This window comes from Nannospalax galili, unplaced genomic scaffold (genome assembly GCF_000622305.1).
Source record: "Nannospalax galili isolate Female #2095 unplaced genomic scaffold, S.galili_v1.0 scaffold24, whole genome shotgun sequence".
NCBI classification, from domain to species: Eukaryota; Metazoa; Chordata; class Mammalia; order Rodentia; family Spalacidae; genus Nannospalax; species Nannospalax galili.
In genome coordinates, this window is record NW_008352654.1 from 2,952,904 (window position 1) to 2,972,181 (window position 19,278).

Sequence of the window (19,278 nt, forward strand, 5' to 3'; positions counted from 1 at the left end):
GTTATTTAGTAAAGTAAGGACCCAAACTAAGCCCGGAGCCTCTCCCGTGAATCTTCACTGGCTCCCACCCGAGCAGCAACTGCTAACGCGGTACTGCCCCTTTAAGACCTGCTCGCTCTCGGGCTCTACAAAAGGGAGTGACCTCTGGGCTTTGACAGCTCCCCTAATAACTACCACCGCGCAGGCCCCGCCCACCTGGTGGCCGGCCGCGCCGATTGGCCGGCAGGCCGGTATCCCGTGCTCTGATTGGCCCGCCGCTTCCCCTGAGCGAACCTTTAGAACTCTGAGACAGACAATATTCTGTTACATTGTAGCAAAATGGCGACTGTCATTCACAACCCCCTGAAAGCGTAAGTAAGACTAAAAAAATGTACATATTCCGCGTGGTTTCAATATGAAAAAAAGGCGCCTTCTGCGCGCCTGTCGCGACAGGCACCGCGCTTGCCAGCGCCTCCGGCCGTGGCCCTGCTTCTCTTTTCTTTCCGCTCTGACTTCTTCATCTTTTTTTTTCCTCCCAGCGCGCAAAAATGTCAGGAGATGCAATTAACAAAAAGAAAATTGTTACAGTTGTATCCCGCTTAATTGGCGGACCGAGGCGGGGAGGGGGCGGGCAGCCGGTAGGAGCTCGGAGCTCCGGCGCTGCGAGCTCCGGGGGTCGTGGGCAGCTCGGGGACAGCGAGGTCCCCCGAGTCCCCTGCTTCGCCGGGCGGCGAGCGCGGCGCATGGCCGGCGGAGCCCGGGACGGAGCGCGGGGCCAGGCTGGCTGGGTGCGCTCCGAGCCCTTCGCTCCGGAGCCCTGCGCTCAGAGCCCCGAGGCTCCCCCGCCGGGCGGCTCATCCGCGGGGGCGAGCGGACCTGCGGCTGCGGCTGCGGCTGCGGCTCCGGAGTTTGCAGGGCGCTCGCTCTGCCTTCCGACCTCTCGCAGGGAGTTTGTGCAAACCTTCCGGAGTTGGGAGGACGGCGTGGGGGGAGCTGCGGGTCCCCAGAGTCCTGGGCCCAGGTGGTTGCCCGGGGCTCTTCTACCCGGCTGCCGGGGATCAGGGAGGCGCTCCGGGCGGTCGCCGGTGTGTCTGCGTATTGTGGCGGACTGGCTGTAGTCAATTAACTAGTCGGGTTAAGTTGGGCTTGGTCTGAGGACTGTCGTGTGCTCGCCCGCTCCGGGTGAAAAGCCGAGGCGGGCGGAGGCGGTTGGGGGTGCGAGACTGAGCGGGGAGCGCTGGCTTCCCGCGACAGCGAGGGGCAGGTGTCTCGGGCCGCCTCAGGGAGACTTTGAGCGGACGCCCAGATCCCGGACAGAGGGGGCCGGTCCCCAGGTACGATCGCCCAAGCCTGCCTGCCTTCCTCCTGCTCTTCATCTCGGCTTCCTTCCTTCCTTCCAGTCGGTGGAACTGTTAAGCCGCCAAGTCCGCCGGCGACCGGGGAGCTCGGGGGTGGCCTCGGAAAACTAGTGTCGCTCCAAAAGGGGCGCTATTGGCAGGGATGTTCCAGAGGGTGGATCCCTCGGAATCGCGGCGCGACGTGGGCTTCGGATCAGCGCCCCTGGTACCAGGACTTCCCGGCGGGGATCAAAGCCCCTGGGAGGGGGAAGGTGCGCTCCGGCGTTTTGAGCCGAATTCTTCCCAGTGTGTGGCGGTGGTCCACCCTGTTCTTTCCACCCCGGGCGTCTGCGTCCACCCCGGGTTCCTCTTGGAGTCAAAAAACCTGGTTCTCTTTGGGGAGCAGCAGGGGGGATTCCTCGTGCGGAGGACCGTGTAGGAAACCCGCGGTGTCTGCACCAGCCCATCTCCAGCAAGTAACAAGGAACAGGGTAGGGGTGTCCCTGGTCTCCGAGCTGATTTGATATATTGCGGTAAAGAGGACAGTGGAAGACAAGCCTCATCCGAGAGGAGTTCCTGGCTTCAGTTCCCTCCCGAAAGCTCAGATGCATTGCACTGGGTCGCTACAGCGTTTCACCTAAGAAAGAAAATGTTTTATGGCAGAATAAATGGGCGTAACTTCTCCGCATCCTCGCTGCCGCTCGCGCGCGCCGCCACACCGCTGATGCAGTTTCTAGCGAGCCTACACATCTGATTTGCAATTTCCTAATTTCCAGCTGAAATCACAAGGCCGGGTGATGCCACCTGGTAAACTCAAATCAGAAAGATCTATTTTATGAGTTTCCTTGTTGGGAAAGCCATACGCTGGATGCCCGGGAGCAGGCTTACGCTCCGGCGCTCACAGGATTTCCACGCTCCAGGGGTCCCCCGCTAGCTCCACTTTTTTTTTTTTGACACAGAAGTGCGTGGTGTGTGTGTGTGTGTGTGTGTGGCGCGGGAAGGATAGAGAAGCGAGAAGAAAGTGGCCAATCCCGGTAGTTAGTGAAATTAGTTCTGAAATCACACTTGTACTCTGTAATAACTGGAAACAGTTGCCGTGGGATGCATTTGTTAAGTGTATATTGGCACATGCACAGGGGAGCTCATACATCACCCTTACCTGTTTCTGTAGGTGGGAGTCGAGTGGTCACTGATAACAGGCCGCCCCATTCTGCCAACCTCTTCCCCTGAGGGCGATGTGTGTGAACAATAACCCCAGTCAACGAAGCCTTTTGCTCCCTGGACGTTTTAAAAACTCTGTATGCTGGAGTACACGCGTTGTAATTTGGGAGACTGACGCCATCTGCTTTTATTATTTTTTAAACAACTTGTTTAATAAAACATCTTATACATTTAATTTGTTTTTAGAAGTTGCTGATCAGGAAACAAAACACACGTGAATAAATTATGCATGGACTAAATTAGAACAAAGCGCAGTGACACATTGAGCCGAAGGGATGGAAGGGGGCGCCGGGAGGAGGAGGAGCGAGGAGAAGGGTTTGGAGAGCTATGTGCTTATCCTCGTGTGCCCCTCCTGACAATGAACCGGAGCTCAACATTAGCATTTTCTCCTTGTGCGTCCAGAGTCTCTCTCAAAAAGGCAGCATCACCGATGCCCCCTGCAGAAACTGGTCAACAAAGCTTTCCTCTAGGATCCGGGATAAGGGATAAGTAGTGGCAGTTACTGTGTAGGGAAGAAGCCAGCTCGGGTTTCTTTAATGCTCTGCCTTCTCAGATTATGGACTACTTTTCATCTTGTTAGCTTTTTTCCATGTGGGGCATTCAATAATTCAATTCACTGGGGTGACTGGATGGTGCAATTAGAATCTCTTTGCTTTGGGGGTATTCTGTAGGGTCCTAAGCTCCTGAAGACACATAGCCTTTCATGGCAGTTTGGCTTTCTTCCTGACTGTCTTTGATCTCTCCTCAACTTCCTTTCTTTTTCCTTCTTTTTCCTTTTACCCCTTCCTCTCTGAAGCTGACAGCCTGACTTCTCTCTCTGTTGTCTCCTTTAACATCTTGTTACTGCCCAACAGGGTGTTAGAGGCAGAAACAGGAGCTGCCTGGACAGACCAGATCACAAAGGAAACTCCGCAGGTGGGCCCCCCCAACCAAGCAGTCACATCTGGACAAATAGAATTTAGCAGTACTGATGGGCTTGTGTGATGTGTAAATGTGGTTGCTCATTATTTAATTGAGCAGCTACATTTTCTGAGTGAAGATGTGTGGGTGTCACCATTTCCTGTATATACACAGGTAAGGACTGTAGAATGAAGTGAACATGTATGGGCAACATAAATATGAATTTGATAAGGGTATATGTGTAAGCCACATATTGTATTTTGATTGATTTCTGCCTACTTAGGAAATATAATGCTTAAATTACAAAAGCAGTATTTATATGTATGTTGGGGGGGTACTGGTGCCATAATGCATGTGTGGAAGTCAGAGGACAATTTTCAGGAGTTGTTCTGGGGATTGGATTCAGGTAGTCAGGCTTAGAGGCTGGCCTTATAATGATTTTAGTATAAATTTTTAGCTTAACATTCCAGTTTAGGCAAATCATCTTCCCTCAAGCCTGCCAGCAGCACTTTAAACAGCTTACTCTTTCAGTAAGTTATCAAAACTGGTTTCTATGCACTTACCTGGGAATGCCTGCCACCTTTTGCCAGACTTAATTATGCACATTAAAAAATTGTTTTATGTATATGAGTGTATTGCCTGCATGTGTGTAAGTGCACCCGTGTTGTGCAGTTTTGATTATGCACATTTGTAACTATTATAACTGCTGCTTAGAAAGGAGTAACAGGGCTTTACCTCAATTGCTTGTTTATAAATAATTTGGTCATGCTTTTAACTGTGAACATACATGTACACAGTTGCATCAAAACTGTCCTTTGTTAGCAGTTACCCTAGCTTGGAGGCAAGTGTTGCTATCTTTGCTTTATTATTAAGGGTGCAACTCTGAGAGAAGTAAATGTTTACTTACCCAAGATTCAACATGCCTCATGTATAGATGGACCACAAATCTCATCATCTTTCTATCCATTTTCTGATGTGGGGACTATATGCTCTAATCTAAAGTGATTTGGGGACATGTGAAAGTTAGAAGCCAGAACTCAGGCTTGCTGGGGCAGCCAATTTAGCTATCAGGATGGAAGGGCTTGGGGGCCACATTCCTGGTCCTAATCTTGTCTTGACTATTTTGGTTGAGGAGGGGGTTATGAGCAGGGACTAAGTAGAGAGCAGTGGGGTTGAGACTTTGTGAACTTGCAGCCTTTTATGGGCATTATTTTCATCCTTTATGGAGAAGGATCTTTAGACACTTGAAGCCATCAGATGCCTGAGGACTAATCACCTCACTCTGTTTCTGGTTGCCACCATTTAAAAATAAGAGCCCTACATTCTCCAAACTTCATTAGCACACATTATTTTTCTAGTAGGATGATGGTTCCCATAAAGGAGATCAATTTCTCCCAGAACATAAGTGAAGGTGTTGTTACAGGATAAACTGAAATTAACCTGGCCTGCAGACCTCCTGGAGGACATCTGAGATGGCCAGTGTCACCGGGGCTGCTTAGATCCATAAAGCTGAGCGGAATCTACATCTTCCTCTGACATTTTGGAATCACTCAGGTAGCTGGGATTTGTATACAGCTGAGGAAAGCCTTAATATCACAAGCTGTTTTAGAACCATTCTCTCAGATCAATGCCAAGAATATAATGCATGCTCAGCATGCTTTGTTTTGAGCATGCACCCAAAAAAAGAACGGAAACTGAGGCTGCTGTCTCATTTTTCAAAGTGCAGCCCTGCTGATGTTAGTGGAGGTGGAGGCGGAGGCAGAAAAAGGTACCAGGCTCCAGGCCTGTTTAGTGTCCCGATCTCTGTAAAGTAACTTTTGTGGTTTTTGAGTGTTTTGAAAGTCACTAGAAGGCAGAAGTGTAGCCAAATGTGGCAAACCTCTGGCCAAAAACATCCCACAACCACTGAAATATTTTTTACCCAACTTTTCCATCAGGAGTCTTATGTAAGCATGACCCTAGTTTTAAATAGTCTTTTTTAACTATGAAGGTATTTAACAAGGAGAGATAAAGAGCAGCCTGGGGGTGGTGAGAGGAGTGGATGAATGAGTGGATGAAACCACAGTGTGGTCTGCACTTCTGAAGAGATGGTAGTTGCACAAGAGCCAGATAGGATGGGCCATTTCAAGTTCCCAAGTTTTCTATTGTGGGAGTGACTAGGGAGAGATGAGGTGAGGTGGTGTCTTTGTGATTTGTTTTTCTTATTGGTCGGGTTACTGGTGTTTCACAGTCTGTCAAACCATATGGATGAATGGAGCTAGCATCATAAAACTGTCACTAAGGGAAGGTTTTTGAAGCCTGTGATTTGCATTAGAGTTTTAAAAGCAGTGGTTTGGAGGCGTTGGTGGGGGACGGGGAGAGAGAAACAGTGAATGTCTGGGCTGTGTGTTTGTGAATAGTAGAGTGTGTGTAGTGGCAAGGGACTCTATGTGGAAGCAGGGAAAGGGCGAGGGGTTTAGACTCAGAGCTCCTAATAATGGGGTTCAAATAACCCCCATTGAGGCCTCCAGCACCTAGGCCTGGTGAGTCTGGAGAACAATAATAATGGCACACATCTGATCCTCCTTTGCTTGTCTTTCCTCCCAGAATCCAGGGACTGTGGTTGTCTCAGGTTGCTGTGAGGTGATGAGGTGTTTTGTGGTTCTTATTCATCTTGAAAATCTGTTGTTTGTGTTATCTGCAGTTGAAATCTCTACCAGAAAAAATTATCCTGTCCCTAAACTCTTCTGCCTAAACTCTTCACTGTCTCCTGCTATGTTCCTGTCTCACCAGTGAGTGGTCTTCAACAGCTTTGGTGACTTAGGGGTAAAGGAGGTGAAGAAGGCTCAGGAGAGGAACCCAGAGCCTTGTGCTTGGCTTCTAGCCCTACCACCAGCTAGTTCTGCCATCTTGATACATACCTTCCCGGAGCTTCCTATTTCTTGTCTTGCTCTTTTAAAAAAATATTTTATTTATTTTTATTTTATGTGTATGCATGTATTGCCTGCATGTGTGTGAGGGCACCTGTATCGTGCAATGTCCTCAGAGGAAAGAAGAGGGCATTAGATCCCCTGGAACTGGAGTTATGGATGGTTGGTAGCTGCCTTGGGAATGCTTGGGTTTGAACCCTGATCCTCTGCAAGACCATCCAGTGCTCTTAACCACTGAGTCATCTCTTCAATCTCTTGTCTTTGTTTTTGAAACAGGGTCTCACTATGTAGCCTTGGCTGGCTGGGGACTCCCTATGTAGACCAGGTTAGCCTTGAACTCAGTCAGAGATCTGCCTGCCACTGCCTCCCAAGTGTTCGGATTAAAGCCTTGTGCCACCATACCTGGCCTCTATCCTTGCCTATAAGAGGAGGAGATGAATTTGATTCCGTAATTCCTTCCAAGTCAAAAACTTCTTACTGTGATCTCTTAGGAAGAGGAGGACAGTTAATGGCCAGAGTGTTGTAAAGTGTTGCTACAGGGGAGCCTTGTAAGACTGGGAGGCCCTTCTGGAGTTCCACTCTTTGGGGTCCAGTCTTGCCACATGGGCTGGATGGATCTTCCCATCCCTTCTCAGGGCCTAAGGCTGAGCTCCAGACCAGCCAGCTGTTTAGAATGTGGGCTCTTAGCATTGTCCCAGAGACCAGGAGAAAGGAAAGAGGAGCTAGAAAACCTGTTGGCCTATTTAGCTATTTAAAAGCACTCAGATAAATGGTTCTGGTTGTGAAAAAGGAGTAGAATTACTAAGAACATGTCCTCTCTTTTTTAAAAAGTGTTGTGGGGCTGGAGAGATGGGTCAGTGGTTAAGAGCACCTGCCACTCTTGCAGAGGACCTAGGTTTGGTTCCCAGTACCCACGTGGCAGCTAACAGCGATTCGTAAATCCAGTTTCAGGAAATTGACACCTTCTTTTGATCTCCACAGGCATTGCATGTAGGCAATATACTCATACATAAAATAAAAATAATAAATAAAATATTTTTTTTAAAAATTAAAAAAAAAAAGAAAGTGTTGCGTGGGGACTGGGGTTGTAGCTCAGTAGCAGAGTGCTTGCCTAGCATGTGTGAGGCTCTGGATTTGATCCTCACTATGGGAGTGGGATTTAGAGAGAGAAGGGGGTTCAAGCCTTCAGCTGATCCTCTGGATTTATTTAGCCATAGTGTCTCCTGCCATCTTTTTACCATGGTCTCCATCCCAACTGACATTGAAATAAAGTGCTCCTTTTCCTTTCATTTTTGAAAGCACATGAACCTGGTTGTTGAGTGGCCTAAAGCTAATGGGCCTGTACTGATGTCTCACTGAGCTAGTGTGACTGGTGCTACTTCTTGGGGAAACAGAGGCACCTCTCTCAATGGACTCCTGGAGGCTGGCCTGCACCTGTGTGGGCATCAGCAGGCTCTAGATTGGAATCCACAGTCTTCCCTTTATTGACACCCCAGATTCCATTGGGAGATTATTATCAGGCTTTTCTGTGGTTGAAATCTCCCTTGGTAATTTTATACAAGCCTAAAGGAAGAAGAGATTGCAGAATTCATTAGCAAATGCACAGAAGCCAGGATGTAAATTCTAGGACTTAAACCAAGAGAAAAATGAAATAGTTTCTCTGACCTTCAGCAGAGTCACATTTTAAAAATTGGGATAAGATATGCATGATATAAAATGTATAGTTTTAAAGCATGCAATCAGTGGCATTACATACATTTTAATATTTATTTATTATTTATTTACTGATTTTTTTTTTTTTTTGGTCTTTTTGAGACAGGGTCTCCCTATAGCCCTAGCTGTCCTGGAACTCAGTATGTATACCAGGCTGGCCTTAAGCCCACAGAGATCTGCCTGCCTCTGTGTGCCACCATGCCCGACCTATTTTAATTTTCTTATTTGTATATCACCTGCATGTATATAAGTGCATCATGTTGTGCAATGCCTGCAGAGATCAGAAGAAGGTGTCAGATCCTTTGGAACTGAAGTTATGGGCTGTTGTTAGCTGCTGTGTAGCTGCTGGGAACTGAACCCGTGTCCTCTGCAAGAGCAGTCAGTGCTCTTAACCACTGAGCCATCTCTCCAGACCCACATTACATACATTTTAGAAGTTATTTATATGTTTATATGTGTCTGTCTTCCTTCCTTCCTTTTTTTTTTTTTTTTTTTTCTTTTTGGGACAGTCTTCCTGTAGCCCCAGCTGGCCTGGAACTCACTATGTTGACCAGGCTGGCCTTGAACTCACCTGCTTCTGCCTCCTGATTGCTGGGACTAAAGGCATGTGTCACCACGCCCTGCTTATATGTATATTTATTTATTGTGTATGTGTGGGTACACCAGTTACCACTGTGTACTTGTGTTGGGTCAGAGGACAGCTTGTGGGAGTCGGTTTTCTCTCTCTACTATGTGAGTCCCCAGCACTGAACTCAGGTTGTCAGGCTTTGCAGCAAGCGCCTTTGCTCACTTAGCCATTTTGCTGGCCTGCATTAAATCCATTTATAATTATTGTTCAGCTACTATCACTATTTCTGGAACTTTTTCATCACTACAAATAAAACTTTATATGTACTCATTAAACAGTAACTTCCTGGGCTGGGGGTTTCACTTAGTGGTAGAGCAGGTGCTTAGTGTGGGCAAGGTCCTGGCTTCAATCTTCAGCACCAAACAAGCAAGCAAATAAATGCACTTTCCCCCCATTCCCTGCTTCCTACAGCTAGAAGCATTGTTTTTCCTTTTGCATAAGGACTTCATATGCATGGAATCTTACAGTATTTGCCCTTTTGTGTCTGGCTTATTTCACTCAGCACAAAGTCTCCAAGAACCATCCATGTTGTAGTGTATATTAGACCTTCATTCCTTTTTATGGCCACTGTATGTATAGTCCACATTCTGTTTATCCATTTATCTGTTAGTAGACACTTGGCCATTTCTACGCCTTGGCTGTTGCAAAAAAAGGTGCTCTGAACATTTGTATTAGTAACTGCTTGAGTCTCTGTCTTCAGTTCTTTGGGTAGAGGCCCAAGTTCATTTTTGAACTCTAAAAATTCAGAGGCTACCTTTCTAGATGCTACTGGTGGTCCCTACATTACAACACTTTAAACAATGCTTATAGTTTATAGAATTTGGCCTTGTGACCAGCTCTTCTTCAGGCATACCACTAGTGTTTAAGGATTAAATGCTTTGGAAAATGTGAACCCAGAGATTCCTCCCATCCTTAGCTACAAAGATTAGCCCTGTGGTGTGGTGCCCCCCGCCCCCCGTTTTGGTCTTTTTGAGACAGGGTCTATCTGTAGCCCAAGATGGCCTGGAACTTACTATGTAGACCAGGTTGGCCTCTATCTCACAGAGATCCACCTGCCTCTGCCTCTTGAGTGCTGGGATTAATGGTGTGTGCCACCACGCCCCACTCCCTGTCCCCTTTTTGCCATTAGGGTAAGGACTCCTTATGGGGGAGGCTGACAAGGGTGGTGGGGAGGGAAGGATCATCTGGGATGATGGGACAGATTCAGAGTCAAAAGTGGTGGCTCACAGATGTGGTGGCATAATTCTAGAGCTTGGGATTTCCAGGCGAGGATGGTATACAGAATGAGAATCTGTCTCAATAAAACAAACATGAGCTAAAGACGGTAGAATGCTTGGTTAGCATGCAGGAAGCCCTGTGTTTGATTTCGAGTGCTGCATAAACTGGGCATGGTGACACATGCCTATAATCCCATTATTCAGTATTGCAGGAGGATTTAGGAGTTCGAGGCCACCCTTATAGCAAGTTAATGGTTAGCCTGGGATATGGGCCCTGTCTTAGAAAAACAAAACAACAGTCCAAAACCCCACAAAACCCACAAGAAATTAAAACAACAACAACAACAATAAAAAAAAAAAAACTGAGTCAAGAAGCAAGCCAGTCTTTTTGTGTAGCGGGGAGGGTCTTTGTGCCTGCTTCCTGAGTAACTGGCATTATAGATCTTTACCACCATGGTACATTATTTAAAAGATTGAAACTCGACAGGCCATTGGCATCGTATCTAATCACTGTTTCTTAGGAAATACAACCTTGCTCATCCCTCTGTGACTCAATAGCTTAGAGGGGTTTTCACATGGTCTGTCTTTTTGTGTAGCGGGGAGGGTCTTTGTGCCTGCTTCCTGAGTAACTGGCATTATAGATCTATACCACCATGGTACATTATTTAAAAGATTGAAACTCGACAGGTCATTGGCATCGTATCTAATCACTGTTTCTTAGGAAATACAACCTTGCTCATCCCTCTGTGACTCAATAGCTTAGAGGGGTTTTCACATGGTCTAGGTTTCACACAGGTTAGAGGATAAGCCCCCATTTCCCCTTGGTAGCCATGAACTTAGTCTGTCTACAAAACCAGCACAAATGGAAGGTCAGTGGGCAGAGAGGAATGCTTTCCTTGTAATGTGGTCTTGGGTCCTCAGCCAAGCTCTAGCTCCCTCCACCAAGATGGTCAAAGAGAGAGGGTGTGAAGGGCAGTTGGAGCTTAACCTCTGCTGGTGAATGAGGAAGGCAAAACTGTTGACATAGGAGTCAGTGACAAGAATGTATTCCTTATAGAAAACTAGACTACAGAACTCCATGCTGGGGCTGATGCATCAGAATCATCAAGTTATGTCTTGGTTCCCAGCCTTGGAGAGATTTCAGATGCAAACTTGCTACAAGTTACAAAGATCCTTTAATGAAAGCAAATAAAGTAAAAAGCCATCCTTGTTTCCATCATTCTCAACCAATGACTGTCCACACATCTTTGTTGAGCCCAGAGGGAAGGGTCTCATTGGAGCTGACTTAGGAGCAGCCTTCATCTTGTCCTGACCAAATGCTAATTGCATACAGTTGGCCTCCCTCCCTGTATCTAGGAGCTTCCATTTCCAGAAGGACCGCTAGTTTGTTTTTCCTTCCAGACTCTTGTTCTTTGGTGGGGTAAAGTAAAAGCCTGTGGAGTAGGAGGAGGCTGACTATTCTCCTGGGCTTCTCCTAGGGAAACTACTGTCATTGGGGGGTGATGGGGTGGGGAGAGGGGAGGCAACTGCTGCTGGGGATGGGGGAGAGCAGGGTGGCCGGGGCATTGGGAGTGGAGAGAATATATTCTCTCCTGCTAATTATTTTCCCTGAGGACTTAGCCAATGCAGAACCATCTATTATCATGGGAGCGCTCTATGGTGGTTCTGCCTGTGATGAATGCTAAGTAGAAACAAGCAAGAAAAATTAACAGGCGGCTGCTTCTGTCCACCTAATTAAAATGCATATCCAAATGCATAAGTCCTTATGTCTCCCCATGCACACACTCCCTTTCCAGGCCCAATTCTATGGAGGAGAAAAAAACACTGCCCCCATCATTTCTCTTGGTTATATTTTCATCAAGGAAGAGCTGAAGGTCTCCCGTAGAAGAGAAGAGTCTGGTCGTCTAACAATTAAAAAATTGCTAGTGTTTGGACTTAAAATGGGCCTGAAAAATCCGAGCATTTAAAAATAATAAAAATACCCGAAACTTTACCTGACTGCAGATAAGGAGGTCAAAAAAGTGAAGTTGAAGAAAGAGTTGCCATCATTTTTGCTGACCTTTTAGCTTTATGTTAAAAGTCTGGCTTAGATCAGCCACAGGGATTTTGAAAGTCTTTTACGTCTGTTTTCTGCCTCTTTTCCATATCTTTCCCACCTCCATCTCTTTTCTATATCATCCCCTCTCTGATTGGTTGTTCTCCCCAAATCCTTGCAACATGCCCCAAGTTTTTGTAGAGAGATTTTAGAATGATTCATTGCCATTGTATTTGGGGACAGTATCAGAAATGTCCCAGTCAACAGCCCGAAGTGTGTTTGAAATCAAACAATACTTCTTCATTCTTATCTCCCCCATCCTCTTTCGCTCAGCCCGTAATTTTCTCTCCTTCTAAAGAACAACTTTATTCAGTGGTTATAAAATATTTAATAAAACATGAAACTTCAGTCCCCGTGTTCAAGTCACCTCACAGGCATCTCTGTGGCACAGATACCCTCCCCTGGCCAGCCGCCCCCCCCCCACCCCACCCCAGGCCTCTGTCTACTCTCCACAGCAGCCCCAGCTGTTGATTTATCAGGGCTGGCCGGGGCTCAGCAGTGCATGGAGATTGCTTTTAATTAACTCTCTTCATTTTTCCCAATCTTCAGGGAGCAGCAGCCATTTAATGATTTTAATATTTTATCTGGATTTATATCTGCCTTATTTGTTGTTGTTTGACTTCCGCGTTTACTTTTCCTGAATAGCTTCCAGATGGGTGTATTTATTTGCCCCTTACCCCTGTCCCCAAGACCATTCCAGAGATGGGAGGATGGATTCCAGAGAAGATCCTAGTGGTAGATGCTGTGATGGTTTGGATTAGAGACTCTGTCTTAGGAAACTCAGGTTCACCTGACTCTTAGATGAAGGAATTACTGAGCTTTTCATTAAAAACAGAAAGAAAAAGAAAGAAAAAAAAAAAAAAGAAATGAAAGAGGAAAATAAATTTTTTTTTTTTTTTGGTCTTTTGATTTTTTGAGACAGGGTCTCCCTGTAGCCCCAGCTGACCTAGAATTCACAAGGTAGGCCAGGCTGGCCTCAAACTCAAAGAGATCTGCCTGCCTTTGCCTCCCAAGTACTGGGATTAAAGGTGTGCACCACCACATCCTGCCAGAAATTCTTAATTGTGGAAGGTGAGGCCCCTTTGTCTCTTCTGTGCTTCTCTGAGAGTGTGAGCTAGAGGTGCATTGGCTAAAACCTGATTCCTGGAGGGTTCACTTTGAGTTGTAGTACTATCATCCTGTCCATCCTAGCCTCACATAATTCAGCGTTGTTTATTTTTATTTTATTTTTAAAAATAAAAGATGGGGCCAGGCGTGGTGGTGCATGCCTTTAATCCCAGCAATTTGGGAGGCAGAGGCAGGCGGATCTTTGTGAGTTCGAGGCCAGCCTGGTCTACATAGTGAGTTCCAGGACAGCTGGGACTACAGGGAGACCCTGACTCAAAAAGACAAAAAAAAAAAAAAAAAAAAAAAAGATTCTTACTATGATACCCAGGCCTGGCTCAGGTGATGCTTTGCTGCAGCCTCCCCTGTAACTGGGACTTCAGGTGTGTATCACCATACCTGGCAAAGTTATTTCTTAGCACTGCTGCAGGGTATTGACTTTAGGGCAGGGTGGAGATAGGTTCACCCTAGTATTCATGCTGTGGATTCCTGTTTCTTCTTTTTAAAAAAGATTTATAATTTTATATGTGCATGTGCCTGTATGAGTTTATGTGCACCATGTGTGTGCAGGAGCCCACAGAGGCCAGAAGATTCAGATTCTTTGGTATTGGAGTTACAGATGGTTATGAGCTGCCAGGTGGATGGTCAGAACCAAACTCAGGTCCTCTGCAAGAGCAAGCAGTAAACACTCTTAACCATTGAGCCATCTCTCTAGCCCCCATATTGCTTCTTTATTTAGGCACTTAGGCACATCTGGAATCTGCTTGGCAACTTCTTGGCAGAGTAATTGCCAGTATGATCTGAAGATATACCTATTGCCTTCTCTGTCTGCTACTCCCCGGTGGTGGGTAAATGCACATCTATCTGCCCAGCATCCTGGCTCCCCAACTCAGCATCCTTTGCACTACAGGGTCCATACCATCCCCCAACAACCCCACAGAGGTCTGTCATACAGGTTTGCATGCAGACTAATTTTCAGAACCAGTGTGTCTACAAAATGCCCTTTTGGCATCTGGGTTTGGTAATGTGTCTTCAGGGTTACCTGTTGCTAGGCAACTGCCAGCTAAAGTTTGAGCCTGATCTGCAGATTGTGGTGAATTGCCCTGGGTGACTTTGTGTCTACATTTAGGGACTTTGATTTGCAGTCTTGGTCCAGGGAACAGGAGCCTGGGAAGATATTCTTCCCTGGGCCCTAAGATTTAAAAAAATCTAGTCCAGTGCTTGATGCTCATTACACATAGGTATTTGTTTGGGTCTTTCCTTCCTGTCTTCTTATACCGGAGTGCACCTCTCCTCCCTGCTCTTTCAGTTTGGAAACCCTATCTGCCCTTTCTGTGTGGGAACCTGGCTACAGGCAGGAGACACTGAGGGGAGCTTGGTCTCAGCACTGTGGACAAGTGCTCACACTGCTCAGTGTTCTGCTGGGTATTTCTTCTTCATCCTTCTGTGGCAGTCACTGACCCTTTCAAGAATCTTGTGGAAGTTGTGGGCCAGCTCCTTAGAAATAGATGTACCCCGGTGTGAATCTCTGTATATAGCTTTATGGAGTTGACAGTCTTCAAGGAGTCAATCCATGGATGCCCTGCAGATGTACAATCTCCAGGGTGACAGTCTCAGCATCAGAGATGTGGGTGAAATTCTCAGTCTGACACTTTAATTAGTTATTGAGATAGGTCTTTTTCTGTAGCCCAGGCTACCCTTGAAGTTAGCAGCAGTACCCCCTTAGCCTCCTAAGGACTGGGATTATAACTGTGTACTACCACGTCTGCCTGAAGGATGTTCTGTGTCTCTGTGTAAAGGCAGCCCTTTCTCCTGCATCCTCTGCCTATCATCTCTGTAAGTTGCTTATGACTGTTTCAGGTCAGCAGTTCAATGATCCTTTAGCCCCAGCTTGCCTCCAGATGCACTAGGTACATACCTGCCTGTCCCCTCTGGACAACCCAAGGTTCCCTTTCCCCAGTGTAGCCCTTGCTGACCCTCAGGTTGTGTTGTTCACACCTGCCCTGGGGCCCTCAGCCCTGCACATGCTTTTCTCTCTCAGTTGTGGAAATACTTAACTGTGACTGGTTACAGGGTAGAGCTCTGGAGGTCACAGACAGCGGCTGCCTGTGCCTTCTGTCCCTAGCACCTATCCTAGCAGGCATTTGGTGAACAGGTGTGGAATAGATGAGTGGATGAAACCAGGAGGCCAGGCACTCTGCTCTGCTTGTCTTTAGACCTGGCTTGTTTCTCATTCTCTACTTCAACACTAGGGCTTTGGGAAAGGCAATAGAATTCCCCTCTAAAGATCCTTCAATTTCAGGTGCCAGAAAACAGATGCAGGTTTGGACTTGCCTACATGTAGGGGGTGTGGCTGTGTTTCAGGGTCATGCCATTTGTTCTGCTTCATATAAACAGCTAGGCTTTCTGTCTTTGGGCCTTTTTTTGGGTCTTTTTGAGACAGGGTCTCCCTTTAGTCCCAGCTGGCCTGAACTCACTATAGACCAGGCTGGGCTTGAACTCACAGAGATTTGCCTGCCTCTGCCTCTGGAGTGCTGGGATTAAAGGCGTGCACCACAATGTTCAGCCTCCTTCTTTGGTCTTAGAAAGCAAAGGTAAACCTTTTTTCCCTCTCTCTTTCCTCCTCCCCTTCCTCCCCCTCCCTCTCCCCCTCCCCCTCTTCCTCTTCACTAAGTAGCACTGGCTGGCCTGGAACTCACTATGTAGAGCAGACTGGCCCCCAACTCACAGAGATCCACCTGTTTTTGACTTCCAATGCTGGGATTAAAGATGGGTACCACCACACCCAGCTTAGTTTTTGTTTTATGAGACTGGGTCTTATGCAGCACAAGCTGGCCTTGAATTTACTATGTAATGGAGGATTGCCTTAAACTCTTGATCTGCTTGCTTCCTCCTCCCAAGTGCTAGGATTATAAGCATGTATCACCAGGCCTAGTGTACAATGTGCTAATGTGCTAGGGATCAAACCCAGGGCTTCATGTATGCTAGGCAAGCCCTCTACCAATTGAAATAGATCCTTAACCCATTTTTGGGTTTTAAGATTGAGAAAAGCAGGGCCTGGGGAGATGGCTCAGTGGTTAAGAACACTTGCTCTTCTTGCAGAGGACCTGGGTTTTGCTCCCAGCACCTACGTGGCATCTAACCACTGTCCATAATTCCAGTTCCAAGGGGATCTAACACTATCTTCTGGCTTCTGCTGGCTCTGCACACATGTGGTACACTTACATACATGCAGGCAAACACATATACATACACACACTCATACACAGACATGCAAAGATTAAGAAGAGCAGCAGGTTTGAGCCCTGTCATGATTGAGCCTGAGACTGAATTCTGGCGAGAGCTCCCTACTTGTTCTATCAAGCCCTGGAGGTCACTTCAGCCCAGCCATAGCAGAGTTACGTCTTCTTGAGAGAATGCCTTCAGTGCACTTTCACAGTGTGAATGCCTAGTTGGGACAAACACTCCAGTGGCTCAGGGTCCCTGCTGTGTCCAGTGCAGACAGCTTCATGAAGACCAGGATGAAAAGATAGTTTGGGGTCATGTGAGTCCTTCTGTTTCTCACATCAGGAGAGACACTGACCTGTGAGTGAAACTCCTGCATGTCTTGTGTGTCACCACTCTCCAGATCCTTCTGTGGTGTGGGTTATTGGAAGAAGGCTCAACTTTGGGTTTGGAAGATGAAGGCCTGAGAAGGAGTCAGACTCCAAGAGTTAAGTTTTAGTCCAGATCCTGGTCTGTTGAATCTTTTTCTGTTGGAAAGTTAGAAAAACATTGACATCACACAAAATACAGGTTGTAGAGGCAGAGCTGAACAAAAGTGCCTATCAGAAAGGTCATTAGCACCTGCTCTTGAAGGTAGCTCTGCCCAGTACACAGCCCCTCAGTACCGAGGGGCACACAGGGTTGTCCAGTTCCTGGTACTCTTTTCCTTTCTGGGCTGCCATCCCAGTATGACAGATACTTATACATATTCTGTCCTAATTTTATCTAATTACACATATCTCTGGGGGATGGGAAACAGGTTTGGACCATTCTCTTATAGGTCAGTGATACACAGGGCAGTGGGATGAACACTGATCTATAGAGTTGTATGAAATTTGGAAAGTTCCCTAAGTTCCCTAGCCCGAAGCCTACTGGGGGCATTAGGATAAAGACTGGAGATTTCAGCCAGTGTTGAGAGGGATGGAGCCACTCTGGCTTGAGAGTCTGAATTTTGGAGTCCTTCTGAGACCTAGCTAGCTCTTGGAGTAATAAGACTCTTGTTTTCTTATTTTATGATCTGTCAAACTGAGAGGACCCAGTAGTATTGACCCCTCTTCTGGTGATGATTCTTTCTTGCCCTTTATCTGCCCAGAATGTTTTCAGTTTATAGGGAAATACAGACCCACAGAAGTGGTGATGGATGGGACCATCTTCACTAATGCCCAGGGCTACCCCAAGTACCTGTCTCCTGAGCCACCCAGATAAACCAGTCTGAATGCCATGGAACTCTAAAACAGCTGCATCTCTCTCAGAGACCCGGAGCTGGCATTTGAGGGCAACCCCATCTCCCAGCATCTATCCTTGGGCCTCTACTTCTGCAGCTTTTCAAATCCCCAGGAAGAAAAGTCCCACCAGTAACCTGTTTCCTTTTCTTTTCCTCTCTGTTTCCTATTTCATTTTTTGACTCAGAGCTAAGCTGCCCCAGGGCTTCTGGGCTGAGGATGCAGGAATAATCCACTTAACTGCTGCATGCCAAGGTTTATGCCTTTAGCCTGGGCTTCCTTCTGACCCTAGATGCCTGACTCTGCTTCCCATTTATAGCCTTCTCCCTTGCTTTGTGGACAAGCACTGTCATCAGAAAGCACTAATGGGACACAAAAGGAAGGGAAGAGTATGCTGGCTTTGTCCCTAAGGAGGGTCTGCTGGATTCATGAATGTGGAGTGGAATAGTAGGGAGGAAAAGGTAAAACAGATGGGAGAGAGAGAGAGAGAGAGAGAGAGAGAGAGAGAGAGAGAGAGAGAGAAAGAGAGAGAGAAGAGAGAGAGAGGAAAGAGAGAGAGAGAGAGAGAGAGAGAGAGAGAGAGAGAGAGATCGATCTTCCAGGGCATGCCAGGTGCTAAGAGATTGTTCCAGGTCAGAGAGTTTCTTTTTTTTAATGAAATGTATTCTTTGACAATTTCATACATTTATATAATGCATTCCTATCATACTCACCTGCAACCCTCTCACCCCCCTGCCGCCTTGGTTACTCCCCTTCAGCAAGTCCCCCTTCTGCTTTTATATCTTTTGAGACAGAGTCTCACTATGCAGACCAACCTGGCCCCAAACTCACAGAGATCAGCCTACCTCTGCCTCCCAAGTGCTGGGATTAGAGGTATGTCCCACCATACCTTGTGTTTTTTTGTGAGCCACTGAGCTTAACCAGGGCCATCTACTGGAGCACAGGGACTAATGACTCCCTCTCCCCCAGCATCCATAATAGCCAATGGTTCCCCAGGGAAGGGTAAGGCAGGAGGGGTCTTTGCCAGGAGAAGAGAGGGGATAGATGTCTACACAGCACTACCCTATACAGGTACACCTTGTTTTATGTCAGAAGCTAAGCCACATTGTGCCTGGTCAGTGACTTGATGAGAAAGAAAGCAGAGCTATGGGAGTGATGAGGAGGAGGTGGGCTCCCATCTACCTTTAGGACTCTGGGAACTTGGGTAGGCTCTGTAAAGGGTGATGCTGGAGGAGCATCACCCAGAAAAGGGGACCCTCTTTTCTGGGGCAAGGAAGGTGAGGCGGGGAGGACTGTGGTGAAGACAGCCAAAAAACCCCGATTGACTGAATGGTAGTGTTGGGGTGTCTATGAACAGAAGGTAAAGTGGGAACTCTTCCCTAGGCAGACATTCTGAGTGGTGCCTCAATTTGGCAGCAATTCCTGGGAAGCACTCAAACTTAGGGGAAGTTGGCTTCATGGGCTGTGATTCTGTGTCATCTAACAAGATGGACTGAGACTTCTAATCATTTCCCTAACAGAGGGGTTGAACTGGATCCTGGTCCTGGTTTCCTGTGTTACATGTTCTTGAAAATATTTTTATTACATTTATGTGTGTGTGTACATGTGTATGTATGTGTACACACTCCTGTGCCACAGCATGCAGGTAGAGCTCAGAGGACAACTTTTTAAAAAAAAATATTATTTTT

At 46.9% G+C, this 19,278-nt stretch overlaps 1 protein-coding gene across 2 annotated transcripts in view; it reads left to right on the forward strand.

Annotated features, from left to right (window-relative positions):
* The first annotated feature begins 296 nt into the window (after positions 1-296).
* The window catches only part of Dpf3 (double PHD fingers 3), a 297,152-nt gene continuing 278,170 nt past the window's right edge, over positions 297-19,278 (forward strand). For both annotated transcript variants that reach the window (XM_008849803.2, XM_008849804.1), the window contains exon 1: positions 297-350. In XM_008849803.2, the coding sequence (XP_008848025.1) occupies positions 319-350 (32 nt within the window). In that variant the 5' untranslated portion in view covers positions 297-318. The remainder of the gene's footprint in view (positions 351-19,278) is intronic.